Here is a 24,072-nt window from a genome sequence, read left to right as displayed (position 1 = left end):
AGTTGTTATAGATAGCCAGAAACTTGACTTTTGTGGTGTGCGTGTTTCTTCACTTATAAAGTCAATTTATTATCCCTGCGGTGCCTTTCGTTCAATGAGACACAAAGTCCCGGCTCTTTTTCTGTAATGTTGCATTTTGGAGATATTGTGGTTTCTCTGCTCTGCAGGCCTGCAGTAGCAATTACATTTTCTCTGTGGTGTGGTGACTACTGACCTATAATTAATGCAAAGTTGTAGGTGAACTATGATGACTGTGTCCTTGTGCAGCATTATTACAGTGGCATGTTGTTACAGCAATAACTTAAGTTCAAAATGAAAAGGGGGGGGGGGGGAAAGCTTATGGATTTTTTTTTTTCCCTGCTCTAAGTACTGGTTGTTTTGTAAGGCTGATGATGTTGCATCATATTTTTCTCATGCTGTGTTACTTAGCTTGTAGGAAATGAATGTACGTGAGAATTGACTGCAGTGTTTATTAAAATTATTTCCAGCCTCAGTGATCATGAATTTTAGGTGGGCACAATCAACATAAAATTTGTTGATTTTGTGAGTTAACACAGAAGTATGTTTTCAACTGAAGTACCTTTCATCTTCTGTCTAGACCAAACTATTTAAACAACATTAAACGTTGTAATAACAATCTGAAGCAGGTGAAAGCTTACCACATCTGTGAGATGAGGTAAACCAAAGCACAGAAATTGCTTGTCCTGAATTGGACAATATGTTGATGTCAGAAGATAGGGTAGGGTTTGCAGCTACTGATTGCTTATTCTAATCCCCATTGCCTCCTATTAACAGGAGATAACACCGCAGTCATGCTCCTGTGAATTGAAAGTTACGTTTCTGGGAGCTACTCTTTCTAACCCTCAGCTGGGAGCATGACTCATATCCCATCAGTAAACATGTTTTTTGTACGTATTCTGTTTGGTATAAATTTCAGGAGGATGATGTGCCTTGGAAAAGGAATACCTTTTTTTATCTTGTTCTGTTTGGCTGTCTTCTCAGGTTAAGTACACAGAAATAATGAATTACTTTCCTTTTTAAATTTTTAAAAATTTTGTTTATACTTCTCTTTGGATAAAATTATGTTTCTTTATTCTTTCTGTAGTTCAGAACACAAGACTGAGTAGGACCTGATGAATGAGCTAAAAATTCAAATCCCATATGTGTACCTAAGGACAACTAAACATTCTTCCTGTGTATGAATTATTCTTCTATGCATAACGTGATGCTAACTTAAACAAGAGTCTGACAATGTATATTAAAGCCAGGGCTCATATAAAACAGCCTACAGAAACCTCATGATAGTTTTAAGAGCTTCAGAAATCCCCTTCCTTGTGTAAGAGCTTATATTACAGCATCTAATATTTATGTAATGCCTCTAATCTGCCAAGTGTCTTGCAAATAATAATTTCGGAGTAACCTTGAAGAAAAATGTGTAAATGTTCTGATTCCATGGGTGAGGAAACTGAGGCAGTGAGGATAAGCTTTGGCAAGAAGTTTCATACGAATGTGGAGAACAAATCCCGAGTTTAAAGTTCTGTGTTTGGACAACTTAGTTGTTTTTCCTGCCATTGTGTGCCTGGCTTTTCCTATGTGATCTCTGATTTCTTAGAACTAATGGGGGTAAGAGGAGAAGAAAAAAAAAAAAAGTAAATCGTGTGCTCTGGTATTTTTAATGTAGTCTAAGTTGCACACACATGATTCCTAATAAGGCAAGTATGAAAATCATCCCTCTAAGCTGTCTTGTATCACTAGTGCCCCAGGGGCTTAAGGCTAGTGGTGTCCAACATGTCAATGAAAAGCTCCCTTGAGCGTGGTCTCAGCTTGTGAAACCAGAGGGTGACTGTGTCCTCCCAGGCAGCTTTCCTTTGGCCCCTTCTGCCTTGGCACTGGGGGCAGTCGGCAGATGTTACCTGCAAACACCCCAGATTTGTTCCTTTGTCTTAGATGCAGCTGCATCGCTTGGGAAAGGTGTAAGTGGGAATGGTTTGGAGAAGTTATCATAATGATATAAAGTAATCTGATGGGGCTGTGCCCCTGAGGGTGAACAGCTTTGAGCCTGTGAATGTGATCAAATGAAACCCGCTCAGTTCGACCTTGAAAGGAAGCAGTGCTGCAAAGCGCGGGTCACTCCTGTGATGGGATCCGTCTGTCATGTGAGGAAGAAATACGGTTTGTGGGTTTAAGGACAGGTTAAGTCAGTTCTGTGTTGACCTGCATCCTGAGTAAGACTTGGAGTAGGGGAGCACTGAGTGGAGGGAGATGTCTTTGGGTGGATTTGGGCAGAGCAGACACAGTGTAGGGCTGGAGTAGGAGTAAGTGCTGCATGTGTACTGGAACAGTGTTTGCAGGGGGAGATAGAGGCTCCTGAATCACGTCTACCCTGGATCTTTATCCCCTCTCTTTTGGATTTGTGTTCTTACTGAACTCGCTGCTCTAAAATGCAAGAGGTTCTACTGGGCAGCAACAGCTTGGTATGAATTGTGCATTTTGTTGTCTCTTAACTGTCTAAGGATTTTTTTCTTTGTCCCTGTTAAACAGAAGGAGGAGGAAGGTGACTTGCAAGACTTGGTTTCCATTTGGCCAGTTATATACCCTACACCAGGGAAATGTATTTGGGATGGCCAGGTACAATACATGGTATTATCCAGAGCAGTTTCCCTGCTTGTATGTTACGTAGAGTAGGAGGGGTTACAGTTTCAACTGCTCAGAATGCAAAACAGCTAGTACAGCTGGTGAGAGAAATCCCAGCTTGTGTATAGAGCCCCTCCACCCCTCAAATCTAACAGATGTGGGGTGGGAGTTTTATTGCATGGTAATTACAGAGAGTCAAGCATGTAGGAGGTGGCCAGCAGGTCCATTGCAGCCATTTGGCTGGCTTCACCCGTAGCGCCTCCTGCCCAGCTCCCCCATCCAGCGGCATGCTTGCTGGCTAGTAGACACTGCCAACGGTAGTTGTGGTTGTAAGTGGCAGGGTGCTAAATGGTTGATGCTGCATGAGCTGTTCAACAGATGAAGCTCATAAAATGGCTGGAGGCAGGTATGACTTCTCCTCCCAATACTGTACATAAGGCAAATATTTGTCTGCAGAATTGGCATTCTCTAAATAAATACCACACCCAGGATTTCTTCAGGGGGAAGCTGTGCTGGGGTAAAGCTAGTCTAAGGAAAATATCTGGTTCTTGATCACAGCATGGTTTAATTGCTGGAGTCGGAGAGGGGGAAGGAGAAAAATAACCTGAAGCTGAGGCAGCCAACATTGGCAAGTGCAGCGGTTGGAGCGGGAGGGGGTGTGGGCGATGCATAGTTGGGGAACACCAAGATATGGACCCTGTACATGACTCAGCACTCATGCTGACTAGAAAAAAAAAAATAAGAAGAGGTTATCAGTGTGCTGTGGTGGGCAGGCCTTTCTGGCATGAAGCAGGGTGGCAAATCTAGAGCTTCGTTCATTGTTTGGGATCCGTATTCAACACGGTGAGGCTTAATGGGAAGAGAGTCTGCTAGGGGAATCCAAGGCTGCTGAGGTGCAGGGGTGCGGGCAGTGCTGTGTCCTCAGAGGATAATTGTTTAGCTTCAAGTCACTTCATTCTCTTTCTTTTCTTTGATACCAAGGGTTGCATGAACACCTGAATCTTGTGTGGCCCTGACCTTGATGGCCATGGCAATGCTTCTCCTAAATGGTCCCCATCCCCAAGACAAGCAGGAGTTGAATGGGTCTGGTCCCCCAAGACGAAAGAGAGCAGCGTTATGTCAGCCTCTGTTCTGTGCTGTGGGGAGATCTGTCTGTCCATCGGTTTCACTTGTCATAATGTCAAGTTGTTTTTAACTCTACTGGGCATCGCCTCTGCTGGAGGAGGAATGATGTCAGATCCTGTAGGCTCTGCACCTTTCTCATGAAAGCAAGTCCTGGTGGTGACTGCGGCTGAAAGGTGAATAACCATTTCCAATCTCTTTTTTTCTTTCCTCCTCTTCCTTCTTTTTGAAGTGTTACCATAAGGGGTAGTCAATCTTGACCGATTGTTTTTGATGCTGTTCAGGCTCCTCTCTAGGCAGTGATAATGACACTGCTAAAATTATTCAGGGTGATGAGCTTCACCTGACTTCAGGGAGAGAGGGTGGGGAAGAGAGTGGGAAACCTTGTACTGTTACCAAAATTCAGGAATAAAAGAAAACTCCTTAACACCAATTTAGCATTAAGAAGCAGGCATTTCCTTTTATTTTGGTGCCGGATGCATGGGGGATAGCTCTGCCTATCGTGCATACCCTAAAACAAAAGTTCATCCTTTATATACCTTAAAAACATGAATATTCATACATTTTCTGAGAAGTCTCCACCTCTCTGCCTATCTACTACACTTACATAATGCTGGCGTTGCAAAACTACGCTATGCATGCACGGGGGTCTCGGGTGGTCATCCGTGGTCGTTTGGGGAGTTAGCCCCCCACTCCTTTTTCCCTTTTATGGTCACGAGTCTTGAGGACAATTTCTTCTCCTTGGATGTTTCCCAACTCTGTTGTCTGGCCAAGCTGTTCTTCCTTATCAACCCTGTTTGGGCAATCCTGCCAGGATGTTTCTGTTCTCAAGGTTAGGATATCTTCTCCATACACATTAATCACTCATAGGCCTTGTTAAATTTAAAGCTAATCATTGTTTGGTAAAAGAATTTCTCAACAGTATGCTATGTATATGCTTTCCATGGTGGTTTTCTGCTACAATAAAAGAAGAAACAGATTAAGCTTTGATTGTGTCTTTTGCTACTTTTATTTTGCACCATAAACAATTGGGTTTTTTAAGGGGGGCACAACACAATAGCATACGTGTGAGTTGGAGTGGAAGAAGAGTATATGCTGTTTGGATGTTAGCTTAAGGTGGTTTTGTGGATCACGCTCTGATGTCCTGCATAGCACCGCTTCGGAAATTCTGTGGCAGTGTCCTTGGACTGGCATTAGAGGTCTGTGAGACTGTTTAGGGATCCTTTCATAGCCATAGCTCTGTTTCCAAAGTCTTCCCAGTTAATTTCTCCTTTTATTAAATCTGTTGGTGCCATAGCTCAGTGCCTTTTGTGCTGTCCTGTCTATGTATCTGCCTCACTGCTTAAAGGTACCAGCAGAGGCGAGATCTTTCCTTCCCTCTGCTCCCCCCGTGAGCCCTTCTGAATTTCCCTGATTTGTTCCTCTGTCCTTTATGGCCTGTTATGATAATTTCTACTCTCCAAACTCCCTGCAGAGAGGCAAAAGAGATCCAACTCCAGCCAAGCTCCACAGCAGATCTTTTTTATTTTTTTTTGGCCAACATTGATTCATTCAGGCCAAGTATGATTTGTCTATCTTTAGGTATGTGTTAGAGACCTCCTCAGAAACAGATGATGTGTAGCACATGTTTGTAATGCCGTAAAATATCTGTCAGCCAGAACTAACAATCTGGTCCTTGATGGAGTCTTGCACTGGAGGTGGGACTGAGGATGGGTCTCCAGCTCTTACATCTTGAACAGTGGTCCATTTTGTGGAGAAGTCTTGCAAAGAAAAAAAAGTTACCTTGCTGTTCTTTAGAGATCTCTGTATTTTTCAGATGTAGCAGGTCACTGTGTGGACAGACGCGCTGTGCGCTCTCATCCTTCAATTCTTCCCGAAACAGCAGTTTCAGCCTGTTACCCAGCTGTGAAACACTTGATACCCATTCCCTGGGATGACGCAGGATCCTTTCCATGGCAAGCTACCTGGGCAAAGGTTTTGTCCTTTTGTTCAGGTGTGGTGTGTAAAGACACAGCTCTTTGAAGGCTAAGAAAATACCATAGGCATTGCTGCTTTAATTTCAGATGGGTTTTTGTCGGTTTTGAAACAGTTTGAATGAAAGGGAGGCTAATGCTGGAAAAAGAAGTTGCCCAAAGTGCCACTGATTTTTTTTTTTTAAGTATTATTCTTTTCCCATTCTCTCTTGAGAGAAGTTTCTTTTTATCCTTGTTTGTGGACTTTTTTCTTTTTGATTCATAATCCATGCTGCCAGTCTATGAGGAGGAGAAAGCAAGAAGCTGTGAGACTTAATAGTGGGAAGGAAACCTTCCTTTAATTTCTGGTTGGGAACAGCACTCCTGAAATCACTTCAGGCCCAAGTGGTGTGACTGAGAGCAGGGTCCTCTCCAGTGGGTTCAGGGTTATGTTGCATGATTCATTTCAAAGGCAAGAGCCACCCTGTGAAACCCAGCACATCCCAGCCTTGCTGACTGGGCTCATGAAGCAGCTGAGCAGCTCTGCTCATACCTGGGAGTGCAAAGTGTTGCACCTCTGTTGGTTTTGGTGGCCGTGCAGGGAGCTTAGTGCCTCTTCCCATGTTCTGTTCCGTCCCATCCCCCGCCGTTAGTTCCACTGGCTCCACGTCTGTGCAAGTGCCTTGGCAGGCTGAGTAGAGGTCTTGTTTTTTTTTATTTGTTCAGTAGTATGTGATGCTTTGCAGAAACCTGTGCAGTAAAACTAGGTTCCTTAAATTGCTAGTTTTAAGTGTGGGGGGTTTTTTGGGGGTTTTTTGGGTTTTTTAAACAGCATTTTGGAGAAAGTGTTTTTTCTTCCGAATCTGTATTAAGGGCCTCTGTTTCATGAGTGAATGCTAAATTTTGGAGTAGATATTAGATTTGTTTGAACTATTTTTTGTTTCTCTTTGCTGAATTTATTTGTAGGTGTCTCGACTGAAAAAGGAAATTAAAAGTTTGGGGTTTTTTCCCCACTTCTTTCCAAGGACTTGATCTACGTTCAAACTTGCAATGTTTATCCTTTAGAAATTTTAAGAGCCATACAGTGAAACCTGCATTGTATGTGTGGTGCTGCTGGGGTTGGAGTATGCCTTTAGATGCAGGTATTTGGTTAGGCGTTTAGGAATGGAAAATACTGATCATAAAGCTAACCTCAGTGATTATTGTTGCTTATATCATCACATAGATCATAAAGTTTTGTGGGTACTTGGTCTGAAATGAGTGATTTGCGTTTTGCAGAATGTAAGTAGAATTTTTTCTCCTGTCTTCCTCCTGTTCTTTGCACACACAAAAAAAAGTTTTTCGGCCATTTTCATGTGTCATTTAAAGGTGAGAAATTAAATCAGTCACATGTGTTCTCAACCATAATGCAGGAATTGGTAAGACATTAAAACTTACACTGATCTTTTTAAAAATTAAAGAAAGGTATGTCAACATCAGACTTAGAGGGTGATTCCCTCTCCCTTACCTTGTTACCTCTCTCTTTAATCACATCTCCAGTCCTGTGCTTTCAGTTCATTTCTTAATTAAAGTTTATTGAGAATAATAAAGATCAGTGTCTCCACAGCCCTTGCAAAATGTAGGTGACAATTTCTTCAGGCTGGGACTCCCTCTGGCGTACTTCTCAATGTCATTTTAAGGTTTCTCTGTCCCTCTCTGGTAGTGCAAAGCTGGGAATTACAGCCCAGTGAGTTCCTTTGTCAACCTCTCCAGAGTAATCCCTGAAAATCCTAGGTCTGGTCTTGGTAATTCTATTAGCTGCTCGGCAAGCTGAGTCTGGAAGAATGTAGCTGGTGTGCGGGAATGTGGGAAGTTCCCCATCTCTGCCTTTAATCCTGCTTTTAGAGGGAAAATAGTTATAGGCTAATGTGATTAGCTGTAATCCCATTCTTGCTTGGTTTTAGAAGAGTGTCTGATTCCTAAATCACAAGTGCTTTCATGGAGGGGACGGGGAATTATTTTGGTACTCAGGTCATTTGTCTTTGAAAAAACACTGGAAGCAAGAGAAAAAGAAACTCTTATAGCTGGCAGTCAGTTTCTAGTTTTTGTTGCACAGCATGATTTAGAAATCTGAAACCAAGAGAGTGTAAATGGAAACACAAAAGGAGCATAATCCTTTCAGGTATCTAGGTATATGTATAAACACAGGCAAGGAACAACTTACACGTACACTGCAAATTGCCCTTCAGGGCTTTGTAGGCCCAAAGGGCTGATGCGTTGCTGCTGCTGGAGCTGGTGGTGTGGTTGGTTTAATGTGGACCAGGGAAAGAGCTGTCTCCAACAAAAGCCGCAGCTTCTGCCTGAAGTGAATGGTCTGGGGACTTTTTTCCCCATTGAGGCACTTGTTTTTCTTTTTAATGCTAAGGGAACGAAAACACTGACTTCTGTGGGAGCGCTAGTGTGAAGTGTTAGAAATGCTGTTGGCTGCCAGCAAGGGGCAGAGGCAGGAGCCCCCATGACAGAAATGAAACACACCGCGGCCTGCTCCTGTGTGTGAACACAAACAAGATGCTGCTTTGAGGACAAAGGGTATCTTCTTGTGTGAAAGGTAAAGTGCAACCTGAGATCAAGGTCTTTCAATGCCGTCATTTACCCGTAGCAAATTAGTTGTGTTTAAAGGTTTGGTGCTCCCTGCAGCCCCTGTTTGGGGAGGAGGAAGCGTTTCCCTCATGGGCTCGGCCTGTTTTCTGTTTCCAGGGGAAAGGAGGGAGAAGGCAGAAAAATACCGTGTTCGTATTTTGTTTGTTTGCTGGAGAAATTGGAAATAAGCGTGGCTGGTCTTGAAGTCAAATGCTGCCTGAACCCTCTGGAGTGAACGGCTCTGGAGAGGGATGAATCTGAGGACTGAACTTAGAATCACAGAGTGGTTTGGGTTGGAAAGGACCTTAAAAATCATCTAGTTCCAACACCCTCCACCAGACCAGGTTGCCCAAAGCCCCAACCAACCTGGCCTTGAACACTTCCAGGGGTGGGACATCCACAACCTCTCTGGGCAACCTGTTCCAGTGCCTTGCCACCCTTTTAGTGAAGAATTTCTTCCTTGTATCTAATCTAAATCTACCTCCTTCAGCTTAAACCCATTACCCCTTGTCCTGCCACTACTTGTCCTTGTAAACAGTCCCTCTCCAGATTTCTCGTAGGCCCCTTCAGGTACTGGAAAGCTGCTATAAGGTCTCCCCAGAGTCTTCTCCAGGCTGAACAACCCCAACTCTCTCAGCCTGTCCTCATAGGAGAGGTGCTCCAGCCCTCTGATCGTCTTCATGGCCCTCCTCTGGACTTGCTCCAACAGTTCCATGTCCTTCTTATGTTGGGGGCCCCAAAGCTGGATGCAGTACTACAGGTGGGGTCTCGTGAGAGTGGAGTAGAGGGGGAGAATCACCTCCCTCAACCTGCTGGTCACACCTCTTTTGATGCAGCCCAGGATACGGTTGGCAAACTTGTTGCTCTTTTGTTCGAGCAGCAAATTTGAGATACTGCAATTTAGAGAAATTATATGAATTGAGGCTTTCCCTTGTCTTCCCATCAGGTTCCCTGTCCTTTTAATGTCTTTCTTGCCAGCGTGGCAGTGGTGGCATAGGGACCCTGGGCAGGGAGGTCCCAGCGGCAGCTGCCCCCAGCGCCCCGGGGAAGGGAAGGAGTGCAGGCCCTGCTGGAAGGCACTGCCACCTGGCCTCAGCTCTAACACAGTTTTTTGCTTCGGCTCCCCGAGGGACTGCAAGGTGGGAGCAAATTTTCTGAAAAGGAGTGTTACTCACTTTTGTCTTCTATGTCAAGTTGGCCTCTGCTATCAATCCTGTCACAGTAGTTCAAATGCTGGGGAGGGACGGGAGAGAAGATGATGTAGCAATAAAATGCTGCAATACTAATCTTATAAATTTATAGGTTTAGTTAAGCTGGTGTTTTGAGAGGTTGTGTGGGACTGCCTTGTTTACAAATAAAAACTATCACTTAGTTTAATTACAGTATAAAGCATACAGCACTTGTTTACAAGCCTGATGTTTTGGCTTGTGGTGTAACTGCTATGCTTCCTCAGAGCTTGCTTTAAGGCCAGAAAACTTCTTTAGGCTATCAAATAAATAAATGAGTGCCTTTAAAACAACAACAAAAAACCTAAAAAACCCCCACCAACAAACCCAAAACCTATATCAAATAATTGAAGAGGAAATTTTTGTTCTTCTTTCCCCTTTGAAACTGTGTCATCCTCCTTGAAGAATTTGGAAAGACTGGATGAGGAACTAGATGGATTTAATCTAGGAGAAATGTAGTGGTGTTTGGCAAGGATAATTTGAACTAGTGTTACATAGGTACACATTTCAAAATTACTGTAACCCCTCCAGCATCCTTCTGGAGAGCACACCGGAATGGTTGCTTGGTGTGTAGTCAGAAAGCCAAAGAAAGTGTTAGTGTACAAGGGAAGCGGGATGTGATAGTGGAAAATGGGTTCCTTCTGTAAAAGTCTGCAGTTAAAACACTGTCCAGAAGACTGTGTTCACCCTTAATTATGGGCAAAGCTAAAAAGGAGGAGTAATGACTGTGGAAAAAAACCAAGTAGGAAACATAGAGGAGTTGGAAGAGAAGGAACAGAAATGAAGCCTACAAAAACAAGAGAGAGCACAATGAGAACAGGCTAAATATTTTTGTATTGGGGAAAGTTTAACAGGAATAAACCCCGTTATGACAGAAAATGAAAGGCTATAAACAGTGATAAAAGAGAATGCTTCCCCACGTAACTTAGAGTTTATGGGCAGAATTACTTTGAGGACATAACGTGAAAGGAAGGTCAGGGCCTTCTGTTTCAGGATGCTCTGAGACCTTGGATCTAAACATATTTAAAATAGAGACAGGTGTCATGAAAACCTAGAGGTTTGTTTTTTTTCTTTCTTTTTTCTTTAAAATAAAGAAGAGAGAACCTCTCATGCTTTGCTGCATGACAGAGGACTACTGGGCATTAAGGGGATCACTCGGCTATGGTTGGGTTCATTCCTGAATTAACCTGGTATTTCTCCCACTTCCACCTGGAATACCTGGAGTCATCCCTGCAGCAGAAAGCAGTGCAATTAGTGGGGCAAAAACTGAGCTGTTGAGAAATTTATTCCAAAGGTGGGGTTTTGTTTTGTGTTTTTGTTTGGTTTTTTGAATGATAACCAATTCAGAGTGTTGTGGTTTAACCCCAGCTGGCAACTAAGCCCCCCAAGCTGTTCACTTACACCCCCCAGGTGGGATGGTGGGAATCGGAAGAGTAAAAGTGAGAAAACTCGTGGGTTGAGATAAAGACAGTTTAATAGGTAAAGCAAAAGCCATGCATGCAAGCAAAGCAAAACAAGGAATTCGTTCCCCACTTCCCATGGGCAGGCAGGTGTTCAGCCATCTCCAGGAAAGCAGGGCTCCATCACACTTAACGGTGACTTGGGAGGACAAATGCCATCACTCCAAACGTGTGTGTGTCCCCCCTTTCTCCTTCTTCGCCAGCTGTATATGCTGAGCATGATGTCATGTGGTATGGGATATCCCTTTGGTCAGTTGGGGTCAGCTGTCCCAGCTGTGTTCCCTTCCAACTCCTTGTGCACCCCCAGCCCCCTTGCTGGTGGGGTGGTGTGAGAAGCAGAAAAGGCCTTGGCTCTGTGTGACCACTGCTCAGCAGGAGCTAAAACATCCTTGTGTTATCAATGCTGTTTCCAGCACAAATCCAAAACACAGCCTTGTACTAGCTACTATGAAGAAAATGAACTCTATCCCAGCCAAAACCAGCACACAGAAGGAATACCAAAATGTGGAAGAAGGCCCTTCCATGGAGACCACAACAGAAATTGAAAGCGGCAGCACAAACTATCCTAAAAAGTGGTGTGTAGATTTTCTGCATGGGGAAAAAATTCTTTGTAAAACAAAAGCTCTTTTAAGGGTGAGGAGTCTTTTCATTTTAGGAGTCCATATTTCAGTACTGCAGAAAGCAATGTTTTGTTTGTTCAAGGGTGGATGTGCTTATTTTATGGTATTCCAAAGAGCTTTTCCTCAGTTAAGAATTGAGGAAGGCTACCTCACCAAGAAGAAAAGTAATCCATTTTTTCTTCTCTTTCTGGATCTCCTGTTGAGAGTCGCAGCCCTCCAGAAGCATCACGGAGCTGTGGGGCTCTATACTGCCTTCTCCAGCGTTGCAGGAGTACGGTTTGGAAAAGACTTCTCAGAAATCAAGTGAACATACTGCTACAGTAAACAGTTGAGCGTTATTACAGGCAGGTTACAAGGCACAAAAGATACGTGAGTAGCAAATGGATTAGTCATAAAGAATCTTTGAACAAATAGCTCAGTCTGGAGGAATGGCAAGGTGGTCTTGCCTTTGAAAATAAGAATGGAGTTTGGAAATTGTTTCCCATGTGAGGGCTTTAACAACACTTGCAGGAACTAAAATATCTACAGCGAAATAGTCATACTTGCAAGCAATGTGGAACAGGTAGGATTTGTTCTCAGTGCAGAGAAAGGCACTTGCAGTACAAAAGCACCTGGTGTTCACAATAGTGTGTCATGCAGCATAGTCAGGGCGTAAGTCGTATAAGGAGCTGACATAGCATTTAGCAGGAGAACTTATCTTAACCAAAATTAGAAAGATGTTTGTGAATGTATAGACAGAGATGGGGGTTTTCATATAGGAGGCACGAAGTAAGCTTGTTTGGGAATGCTGCTGCTAGAACATCTTCATGAACTATTACTCTCCTACGTCTGAAACAGTGAAATAGTCATTATGCGTATCTGCAGATAAGAGCTTACACAATAGTCTTCAGCACACTCAGTTGTACATCAAATAGAAAGCAAACCTGGTAAGCTGTGTGAGTTCAGCTATGTAAAAAGTAAATCTATGGGGATATGGGAGGAAGCATGACTGGAGACTCAAAATGAAGGTGAAAGAGTTCCACCTTGTTTTAGGAAACAGCGCGAAATCTCAACAAATACCTGAGATGTAAGAAATAATACAGGTAGCTGTGTAAGCTGTGGAAGTGTATTATTTCAAGCTGATCAAGTCTCTGTCCCTTTGCACAGGACTTGGCTTTGGATGGGTTGTAGGAAAGGTTCTCCCTATTTCCTATGTCTCTTTACCTGGTACTCTGCTGCCCTGCAGCAATGGGAGATGCAGAGCTACAAAAGCTTTCATTTTTCAGCAGCAGTATTAATTTTTGTGGACAGGGGAGCCAGTGGTAGCATGGCTGTGGAGTGGGGGACTAGATCTGTCCGTAGTGGTCAGCAGCTGTCGGGAAGAAGGATTCACTATGGAAAGCATTGGCTTCTCACAGTCTCTCCGTGTAGTGTGTAGGATGTCTTCAGATCTCCTTCAAGTGTGAAGGGGTGATGTGAATACAAAGTTGACTTCTATCCATCTCGTCTCCCATGTTTCATGGGTGCAATTCCTATTACAGAAGAGTGAAATGTGGCCCCCAAACGGCAAAGTAGTCTGGCAAGGTACTTGAGAAAACACATTTCCACTCGATCAGCTCTGAATAGGAATTTAGTGTAGAAATCTGAAAGCAAGAATTTGGCAACTCATTGAAGTCTGGGACCATTACTAGTGTTGCCCCATTACAAATAGAGGCTCTGTGTTTGAGCAGCTGCCTTACCTGGTGTTAGCAGCTGGGGAACGCATACCACAGCTGAGAGTACAGGTTTCATCTATATGTGTTGACAATGACCTGTTAGACGGTGTCTTGAGGAAAGCCATTTTAGACGGGTTTTTAAAGAAAACAAACCCATGACTTTTCTCTGAAATAAAGCCTTTCCTTACTCGGAGCGTGTCCAGCAGGCTGCCATACTGGGAGGCAGTTATGTTCTTGAAAGTGCTTTGTTTTCTTTTGCCTATTACTTTCCTTTGGCCCTTCCCATCAAATTGCTCACTTGAAATCCCCTGCTGTTTGTTTGCAACAGTTGAATGAAATGGAAAACTTCTAATTATATCCTTATCTAGGAGTGCTGCCACTTTTTACTTAAGTACTGTTTGAGATAAAAAAGCCAGATTGCTCTACTTTTCAGCTGGACTAATCTTGCAGTGTGACAGGTATATTTTGTGAATTATGTTTCTCTGTGATCATTGATCCTTTTAATTGTGTGGCAAATCAGCATGAAACAGAAGAGTTATGCCTACAAAGAGCCAATATTATGATTTTCCTCTGCCAGCTTGCAGTCTGATGTCCAGCGTAGCTGTGCTGTCCATTTGACCTGTGGAGAGTTAGGGGACAAGAAAGTTGTCATCACACTTTGATTCCTCAGACCTTGCCAAACTTCTGAGGTCCATCCCACAGACCAAGAAACCTTCATCCCTGTGTTGGGTTTGCGTGGCAGGGTTTTGGTAGCGGGGGGGCTACAGGGGTGGCTTCTGTGAGAAGCTGCTAGAAGCTCCCCCTGTGTCTGATAGAGCCAATGCCAGCCGGCTCTAAGACGGGCCCGCCGCTGGCCAAGGCCAAGCCCATCAGCGCCTCTGTGATAACATATTTAAGAAGAAGAAAAACACTTAGAGAGGGAGAGCTTTTGCAGCCGGAGAGAGGAGTGAGAAGATGTAAGACACTCTGCAGACACCAAGGTCAGTGCAGATGGAGGGGGAGGAGGTGCTCCAGGCGCCGGAGCAGAGATCCCCCTGCAGCCCGTGGTGAAGGCCATGGTGAAGCAGGCTGTCCCCCTGCAGCCCATGGAGGAAGGATGAGGAGGTGTAGAGATTCCACCTGCAGCCCGTGCAGGACCCCACGCCGGAGCAGGTGGAGGCACCTGAAGGAGGCTGTGGCCCGTGGGAAGCCCACACTGGAGCAAGTTCCTGGCCGGACCTGTGGACCTGTGCAGAGGGGAGCCCATGCCAGGGCAGGTTTGCTGGCAGGACTTGTGACCCCGTGGGGGACCCCACGCTGGAGCAGTTTGCTCCTGAAGGTCTGCACCCCGTGAGAGGGACTTCATGCTGGAGCAGGGGAATGATGAGAGGAGTCCTCCCCCTGAGGATGAAGAGGCGGCAGAAACACCGTGAGATGAACTGACCGTAACCCCCATTCCCCGTCCCCCTGTGCCGCTGAGGGGGAGAAGGTTGAAGCCGGGAGTGAAGTTGATCCCGGGAAGATGGGAGGGGTGGGGGGAGGTGTTTTAAGAGTTGATTTTATTTTCTCATTCCTCTACTCTGTTTTGCCTAGTAATAAATTAGATGAATTCCCTCTCTAAGTTCGGTCTGTTTTGCTCGTGACAACAATTAGTGAGTGATCTCTCCCTGTCCTTATCTCGACCCACAAGCATTTCGTTATGCCTTTTCTCCCCTGTTTAGTGAATGAGGGGAGTGAGAGAGCGACTCTGGTGGGCACCTGGCCTCTAGCCAGGGTCAACCCACTACAATCCCCAAATCTGAAGCACACCAGCAAAGTGCTATATGCAACTCAGGTGGCAACATAGCACTCTAGGGAGAGCCCTGTTTCATCCGAAAAACACTCTGTTGTTTTTCTGGACCAGCTGTTCCCATCTCCTAAAACATTTGGAACAAAAATTCTCATTAATTGTTCATCCTTTTCTTTACCATCCTATTCCACGACCATGATAGATCATTGCACATTTTACAGCCAGAAATGGAAGACCAAACCTTGAAAGAAATTTGTTCATTATCCTCAACACCCATTCCTTTTCTGCACTCACTTCTTGAGCCTTCATAATAGCTATCAGCCTTACCAAAGTCTTCACAAGGAACAAACTTCCAATGGACTATAAAAAAAACCCCAAACCAAATCCAACTGAAACCAAGCTGTGCCAGAATAGCATGTGTTTATATTAAATGCTTTGGAGGACAGAGCTGTAGGAATTCCTGAAACCTATGTATGCTTTGAATACAGTAGACTCCATCCAGAGCAGCAGTGCCATCATGGGAATTGTGTGGGTGACTCTACACTCAGATGCTTTCCTGCAAACAGTTGGTGAAGGGCTGGAACACTGTTTTCAGCAGGAGACATCTTTCATATCTTCCCATCATCTTCCTGGCCTTGATCCTTCTGAGTTATTTTAAAACAAAACCCCCAAAAATCCAGAACAAAAAAAAAAAAAAAAAGCTTTACAAAGATGATGAACCTGTGAAATCAAACTTGTAACTCTCGTGGCTATACATAATGGATAATGGTAGAGGTGAACACATGTGTAATGGTAGGGATATCACTAGATATGTATAATGGCCTTATGGCCTGACTTGTAATTATACCCTGCTCTCCTGCTTTGTCCCTCTCATTCCTAGTGTGCCCTTTTTTCCATCGTCTCACCAGTTAGTGCCCTTCTTGTCTTATGACGTGCACCACGTTCTACCAGCAACTTGTTTCTTTATGATTTATCTGCATTTAGTTTGAGGTTTTCTGAATTTCTTCCTTTCTGAAGAAGTTTGTGCATACCTGGGCGAAAACACTGGGCAAAGTTTCAGCTCTGTCAGCTAGTCTCATAAAAGATGCTATTGCTCTCTGGAGACCTGATCTCACTAATGTTATTTTGGTAGCGGGCTATTTTAAGCCACAGTCAAAACCAAAATAAACCCCTCATTTGATTGTTAAAAGAAAGGCATACCACAGACTTACCATAAGTCTCTTGGAAAAAAGCCAGTAGGATTAAGCGCTGTCTGTGCATTCCCAGATGGTGAAGCTAGCAAAAGATTACACTTAGAGATTTTCTGAAACTCTCCTAGTCGTCCAGAAATAGTTATAATATGTGGGATGCTTGAGTAATATTAAAACAATTCTTTGCATAATACTGTAAATTCCATTGTCAAATGTAGTTGTCACAGCTCCAGATTTTAATGATCTTTATTTGTGCTGCACCTTTAAGATCCTGTTAAAACCATCAGAATTTCCTAATTTCAGAATATGGTGGTATTTGTTGAGAGTGAAACACTAATGTGATTCTTACAGGTTCTGCTTCTGCTACGAAAAGAAAATGGGTATTTTCCTCTTTTATCCCAATTTCAGAGTCTGTTTCCAACCATTGCTACTGTGCCTTCTGTTTTTCTCAGGACCTGGCAGAGGGATGGGAAGTGTAGGAGGACAGGCAATTGATGTTTAATCCTTCACATGTTTTCTAATTTATACTAGGTCTGATTATACATGCATCTAGAGCAAATAGGCACACATGCATATTCTAAATAGAGATACATTATGATTTTCTTGCTACAGATAAACACTGTATCATCTTCCATGGCCTCTGTGTTTTAGGCCTGGTAAAACTCCTTATTATGTATTTTCACTTCTGCACTGTTCTTGCAGATGCAAAAGCTTTGATAAAGATTCATTGCTTGAAAAGTCTTGTTTCTTAGGAGATTTTGTTAAACTGTCTCTGATCAAATTTGGGCCTTTCTTATACTGAATAATTAAAAATGCTGTACAAACTATAGAATTCCCTGAAGTGGTTGTGATAATTGCGTGGTTGAGTGATCATTTTTTGTGAAGGTTTCAAAGTACCGAATGCTCTGTTTGAAAAATAAAAATAAACCCCTGTGGTGTTGCAAGAGCATCGCTGTCACTAGTGTAAGAGCATAGCTGCTGCTTTGTTACAGGGCTAAATTTGGCCCTTGTATCTCTTTGGTCCCTATAGGCAAGGTATCTGCTTTGCAGATTTGCCCTTTATTCCAGGATTAAATGCCTGGAGAAGTCTGATAGCTGCTCCCAAAGGGTGCTTTGGAGGTTCCCCAGCTCCCTGGTGGCATTTACCAGCAGTGGGAAGTATGCAGAGAGTTTCATGCAGTTCTGTTGTTTGGGGCGAATGTTTCTCATTTTTCCATTTGGTAGTGTAAGAAAAGGGTAAAAAGAAGCATCTCTATCTTCACGTGAAAGATATGCATCTGTAATGACAGTGAATTTCCGTATTATTGAGTGTTTCCTGCTTTGGTGGTAATTATTGTTGTATAGCAATGCTGTCACTGGAGATGCTGCCAAATTAGTTTATAAATCTGCAGAAACAGCAGCTAGCAAGGGAAGTCTATTAAAATAACACAGACTTGGTTTACAGGGGTTTTCACATTTCAGATTTCCAGGTTGCAGGGTACAGACACAGTGCTTACTACTTAATACTGTATTTCAAAGTCACAAACCACTCTATTATCTTGACAAAATTCAAGGTGGCCATCACGCTTCCTGGGACGAGAAGGGGAAGGTACAGGGACATACTCGATGGGAGTGCGTGCAGGACAGATCAAGTCGTTTCCAGTGGAGACTTTTCAGCTCTCCAGGAGTGTGAGGTGATCAAGCTGGTGTGCTCTGAAAGAGAAGAGGGCAAAAGAGGAGACAATGCAGAAGGTTTTAGAGATGAATCACTGCTCTGCATAAGTGGGCAGAGCTGAAGGCTTTGGGGTTTTGATAGTTTGGGCCCTGCTTTTAGGTTGAGATGTCTGTGAAAATACACCCTGTGCTTTACAGGCAGCCTGGCCATATCTCTTTGCTGCATCCATAGTATGCCCCAGAACTGTACGGTGGATAAGGTTTTGCCTCTGCATATCATGTTGCAGGGGCACTGGGCAATGTTCTGGTGTCAGCATCCTTTGAAGGATGCTGGAAGAGCTGCAGGGTGAAGAAGAGGGCTGTGGAAGTTATTCCAAAGATGGAGAAAGTGCCTTACAGCAGGAGACTTGAATGTAATCTATCTACTTGACAAAAAAAAAAAAAAAAAAAAAAGGTTGAGGAATGAGCTGATTAGAGTTATGAAAATATTTATGGGGAAAATGTGTTATGAAGGAACTCTTTTATCTAGTGAAGAAAAGCAAAAAAAGAGCAGAGCCCTGGAAGCTAAAACTTTGAATTCAAACAAGAAATGAAGCACCAATCTTCCATGGGGTGGTGGGTAATTCAAGGCTCTGTCAGGGGAACGGGTGAACCTCCTATCTTGTGGTCCTCAGTTGACAAGTGAATACTCCAGAGACACCAGATATTTCTACAAACACAAGTGGCTGATGTTAATCCTGAGATATTTCAATCACATATACGGATCTGTGATAGATAAGAGATCTGACTAGATAATTAACTTTTCTCCTCTGGCTCCAAAACTTTTTGTAAATATAATTTTAAAAATACCTGTATTAATAAAAAACCTGTAACATAAGCAATTGGCTACATTGATCATAGCACTTGGCTAAAGTCTTTCACGTGTAACTACTCAGTGTTGCTTACACTCCTCTGATTAGAGATTGTATCAGCCTTATTAGTAGCTATGGAGATGCTCTGCACTTTCACCCATTTAGAAAAGATTATCTCAGATGAGGTTGTAATTAAGCAGGTAGCCAATTAGTTGAGCAGTGGCTGAACCACCCAAATGCCATTTGCATGCTTACAAAATAGGTGTGCTGGGTAGTCCTTGTACCTGGTGGCAGAGTTGTAAAAGCCTGAGTTGTAGAATAGCCCTTGAGAAGGAGCTGGGGAGTGATGTGGTGGCAGTGATGCTTGCGGCGTTACCACTTGCAAAGTACCAGCCTTCCCACTTCAGAGGAGCAAGCACCCCACAGTTTCAGACTAGCAAGGCTGAGATTTAAATGTGGTTCTTGAAGATGGTTTCTCACAACTGGTCTGCAAAATACCCAAAAGGATTCTGCAAAAGCATGTATTTGGCAGTTTACAGTCTTGAAAACAACATTTTAATTAGGAGGTGCCTGTACTTGGAGCATTTATATTTCTGCTGGGTTATTTACTATATCTTCACACCCTGGTGTTGCTTTGCTAGAAGAACACTGACTTGTATTTTGATTAATTCTGATTAATTAAAGGTGAGCATTTGCGTCACTACATTTCCTTCTCCTTTTGATTTAATTTTATTCAGCCTCCGAGGAGTTATAAAATATCTACCAGCTTTGTGCAGTATCTACATAAATACTTAATTGTGAGCTGACTGTATTAATAGAATTTCTTGTTCCTTATTTTATTTTAATGTGTGTATGTCATTTGGTAACATGAGCAATGAAAAGACAAGCTTGCTAAATTTTATGTGTAAAGAAAGCAATGATCCCCTGTGAGAAACATTGTGCAGGGATCTCTGTGTCTTTGTCTCCCCTCTCTAAATATATATGTATATGTAAGTATAACTATATATTTATAGATACATAAAATATATGTGTGTCTGTGTATTTATATAGATATAGATACACTCATGTTTTAGAATAAGTTTCCACCAAGATATGACAGACCATGTGAATCAGCTATGTGGAGACCTCATATGTGCTGAGGGCAGAGAGAAACCTTGGAGGACATCTGGCTCCAGGCAAGGCCGACATTTTAACTTGCCTGCTCTGCTTAGTCTTACCTTTGTGCTGTCATGGTAAAGACTAGTATTTTCACGACCAGTCTTTCTTCCCGTTATCTTACTCTAGATAACTGGGGTTGGAAATACCATAAATGAGGTGAAAAGATCCAAGTGTAGTATCCTTTGCCTGTTTCAAAATCTGTATTAAAATGAAACTGATTTTACAAAACAGGCAAAAAAACCCCACATAACTTTATAGGCAAGATGAAGCCCAATGATTGGAAGGACAGATGCAGATTTGTTTATCCTGTCTCTCAGTCATCAATCCATGGCTTGAAGTTTTGTAGAGGAAAATTTCAGCCAAACTTGTCTAAGGGGCAGGGCTGTGAGTTGAATGCTCACGGACTTCTTGAAAATATCTTGATTTATCTGTTCTCTTTGGCCAGGTCTGACTGTCATTCAGGATGGGCATATTGGCCAGTGAGTCAGCACAGACTTAGCTGGGAATAGGGCATAACACAAGCTGACTCTTTCCCTGCAAGGAAGGATGTGCAGAAGGAGCTGGAAATAATCTTGGAAGATTAAGTATTGTTTCATAAGAGGCGGGGAGAACACAGGAGCTGTGGTGATAGCTGATGGTGTTACTGTGCTTCAAGAGGCATGAGGATGTGAGAAACGAAGTTTCATTAGCTCTGCTGCTAATGGAGCATCTTGCACCTCCCCAAATGTGAAGGCTCCTGGCACTTCTGCAGTCAGTTCAGGTGGCCCACTGGTGGCACTTGGCTTGAGCCTCCTGCACTACAGTGTGTCTCTGAAAGAAATAAAAAAAAATAATTTTAAAATAAAAATAATTTTAAAAAATAATTGTACTATGAACAGGGGGATTTAATGTTCTGCTATTTAGAACTGCACGAATATTTGGTTTCACGTCAGAGTTGCTGTATCTGTGTTGCTAATAGGGGAGCATTGATGTTATCATTTCAGTCTTCTGAAATGCAGAGGAGACAATGAAGCCATTTATTGACCTTCAAGGGAGCATCAATGTCCCGGTTCCTAATTATTGATGTGTTAAAGCAAGGGCTGGTTGATATCACAGAGCAGAAATAAAATGTATTGGAAATAAGCTTTTTTAGCATTATTTTGAAGTGTAATCTGTTCTTAATGGAATTCTTTTTATAACTTGCTAGGCTGTGCATTTAAAAATATTGATTGTAGGACTTTAGTGGTTCTAACTGAAAAGATTCTTTATATGCTACAAGATAAGGAAGAAAGAGTACCCATTTTGTGTCCCAGTTTGTTTTATGGTGTTAAGAAAATGCAGAGATTGCCGTCTCCCGTCTCTTCCTGATGAAAAACTTTGAAAGGAAGTTATAAAAAGGGAAGAAAACCCCAAACTCACAGACATAAAAAGTTAGTGATAATTGCTTATAATTACTTCTGTTAAAATACTTTATGTTCCAAAGTGCTGTTTGGAGCATTTATTTCTGAACTCAGAGATCAGCTAACTAGAAGCCTAAACAGTTTTACTAAGAGTGTTTTTTTCAAGTGTCGTAGTTATTGCTCGTGGGCCATGTAGATGATTTTTGAACACTGATGTTTCAGGTGGTTTCAAAACCAAATGTCCCACGCAGCACCCAGCACCTTTAAATTTTTAAAAACAAGCTAGCAAAATATACAGTAAAAATCCATAGTGTCCCTGCTAGTCTTTTTATCAAAATTTACCAAAGGTGATGACATCCATCATCTAATACAACATAGTAGTAAGGATTTGAAAGTTTAATGCTACCAGACTTCCTTCAAAGTCTGGACATCAGGGACGTTAGGTTAAATCTGATCTCCTCCAGCAGGATTTGATATTCATGGCATCTCTAAATTTCAGAAAAGATGCAAGTCTAACGTTGCCTCTTAAAAAATCACTTACACCAGTGGATTGGAGTTTATGTATGATCTAAGACAAAGATGTTGGTGTGCTTTTCTACATTGTCTTGCTATTCTTTGCCTCCATGTAAAAGAGCTGGGATATGACTGTTGGGGGGTTGAGGGACTAGCCTTGCTGTGTGATAAACTACTGAGGTATCTCAGCTTGCAGTCCAGATGAAGTATCAATTGTTCATATGAGTTATTACCTTAAGGTTTAATTCTACTTTTGTTGAAGTCGTTAAGTGCCTTCCCTTTGGATTAAGCTGTTTGAGAAAGTGAGTCTTTGGGAATATATATGAATTGGAGGGGGAGGTTCTGAAATAATGAATCTCTCCTGTGTGTATATCATTAGTGTGGCATAAAGCTGGTTTGACTTTCAAATAAGAGAAAATAATTCTCTAGATATGTATTTATCGCTTTGATCCATGCAAGTAAAAATTTTATTAAGATGGGGAAATGTGGGAATAAATATTTTATACCTGTATTACTTGGAAAATCAGCGCAGGAAAAAAAAGTGTTTTGAACATGTGGTAGCATCTGTTCTAGTCACTGTACATTAATCCTCAGTGTTTCTTTTTTTTTTCCCCCTAATGGGTTGCTATTATAAAGTGAGTGTTTAATTGTGAGTTTGGAAAAGGATGTATGTAGCCTAATATTAAAGTCTCAAGGCTATACAGGAGCATAATGTTAATTGTTCCAAAAGCGATGCTCTGTCTGATGTCGCAGGGCCTGGTTTATCTGAGGCTGCTCTCGTCCTTTAGGGACCTTCCCTGCTGTTGGGGTGGTGTATCTTGCAGCCTGGGTTTGAAACCAGTCTGCTGTGCATGCTGAGTTACAGCCTGGTAGCACAGTGTGCTGTTTGGGGTGTGAACACGGGGTGTGTGATGTTGCTGGAGGCCTAATTGTGGTCGTCTTTAGAAAGTTGGAAGCCCACCCTTTTTGTTTTGTCCTCAGATCTCTCTTGTTTTAGTGAAAGTGGTAGAAAGAATCTCTTGAGTTGCAACCAGAAGAGCCACAACTGACTTGGAAAGGACAGTGTAAGGAAAGTGGTGCTGGAAGGTGTTTGGGAGGACTCGGATGACAAACGGCACCCTCATAGCTGTTGGCTGAAGACCAACTCATGGCCATGGGGGCTGGAAACCCTCCAGGTAAGGTAAACCCATGTGTCGGCTGGGCTGTTGTGTACTGCTGTTTTCCTTCTCAGTGCTTTGTCCTTACCACTGAAGTAAATGCTAGCCTGATGTGAACGTGAGGGTTTGTCCTGGGGTGGAGGAGGTTGATATCACAGATATCACTGGCCAGCCCAAGTGTCATACCCTGGTCATGCTCAGTTGGAGAACTGGTGAGAGGAAAAGCTGCTCATCAGAGGCAAAACAAAACCTGCCTAAAATCTTAACGATTGGTGCCAGAGACCAGGCAGGGTTCACAGGTGAGACTAGTGCTGTGGTTGTAGTGGGGAACATAGCAGGCCCGATGGGAGCAGGAAGAGATGATGAAAAGTGTGGCTGAAGGGGCTGAGCCCCCCTGGGGCTCCCTGGGTTGTGCAGCTGCAATGGCTGGGTGCCTGCATGGTCCCTGCATGTGTGTGGAGGCTGCCTTAGCCCCTGGGAGCCAGCGCCAAGTACTGTAGTAACCATCTGGTAAACTTTAGGGTTGGAAGCTAGATTTTAAAAGCATACTCGTGCTGGGAAGTATTTTCCTTTCTTTCCACTGCACGTCCAGCTAACCTGGTATTTTGTGTCAGAGTGGAGACATGTTCTGAAATTATAAATGATGCTACAGGATCCACAAGTGAGCCATACCTAGCCCAAAATGTGGTTCATGTCCCCTGTTCAGCTGGAGTAAGAGCTCTGGCCAGGGCTGTGGGACGCTATACACAACTGAATGAGGCGGGGGGAATGTTTCCTGGAAGAAATGGGCTGTGTTTTTCCTAATATAGGATGAAGACAAATAGTTAATAATAACTAATAATATATGTAGATGTAAGTAATAAAAAGAAGAGAAAACTGAGCAGCTGCAGATGGAGGAGGTAAATGGAGTGGCTTGTGGAAGCCTTGCTTTGGTCAGTAGTGCCTGAGACTTGGGTGATGGCCGTGGGAGGGAATGTGATGCCCATGAGCAGTGGTGGTGGCTGACAGAAAGGTGCCATCAAGGGTAGCAAGCAGCTGTTATGTGGGAGCAATCAACAAGTTGGGTTGATGGCCAG

At 43.0% G+C, this 24,072-nt stretch overlaps 1 protein-coding gene across 5 annotated transcripts in view; it reads left to right on the top strand.

Moving 5' to 3' along the window:
- PPM1H (protein phosphatase, Mg2+/Mn2+ dependent 1H) overlaps window positions 1-24,072 on the top strand; it is a 149,360-nt gene that overhangs the window by 5,666 nt on the left and 119,622 nt on the right. Inside the window, exon 1 of one of the 5 annotated variants that reach the window (XM_054846976.1) lies at window positions 14,603-14,735. The exons of the other annotated variants lie outside the window; for them this stretch is intronic. Coding sequence (XP_054702951.1) covers window positions 14,671-14,735 — 65 coding nt within the window. The 5' untranslated portion in view covers window positions 14,603-14,670. Of the gene's footprint in view, window positions 1-14,602; window positions 14,736-24,072 lie in introns of those variants that run through there. 5 annotated transcript variants of the gene reach the window in all.

The sequence above is a fragment of the Grus americana genome, chromosome 1, assembly GCF_028858705.1.
Source record: "Grus americana isolate bGruAme1 chromosome 1, bGruAme1.mat, whole genome shotgun sequence".
Taxonomy (NCBI): Eukaryota; Metazoa; Chordata; class Aves; order Gruiformes; family Gruidae; genus Grus; species Grus americana.
This window is presented reverse-complemented; position numbering and strand designations above follow the sequence as displayed.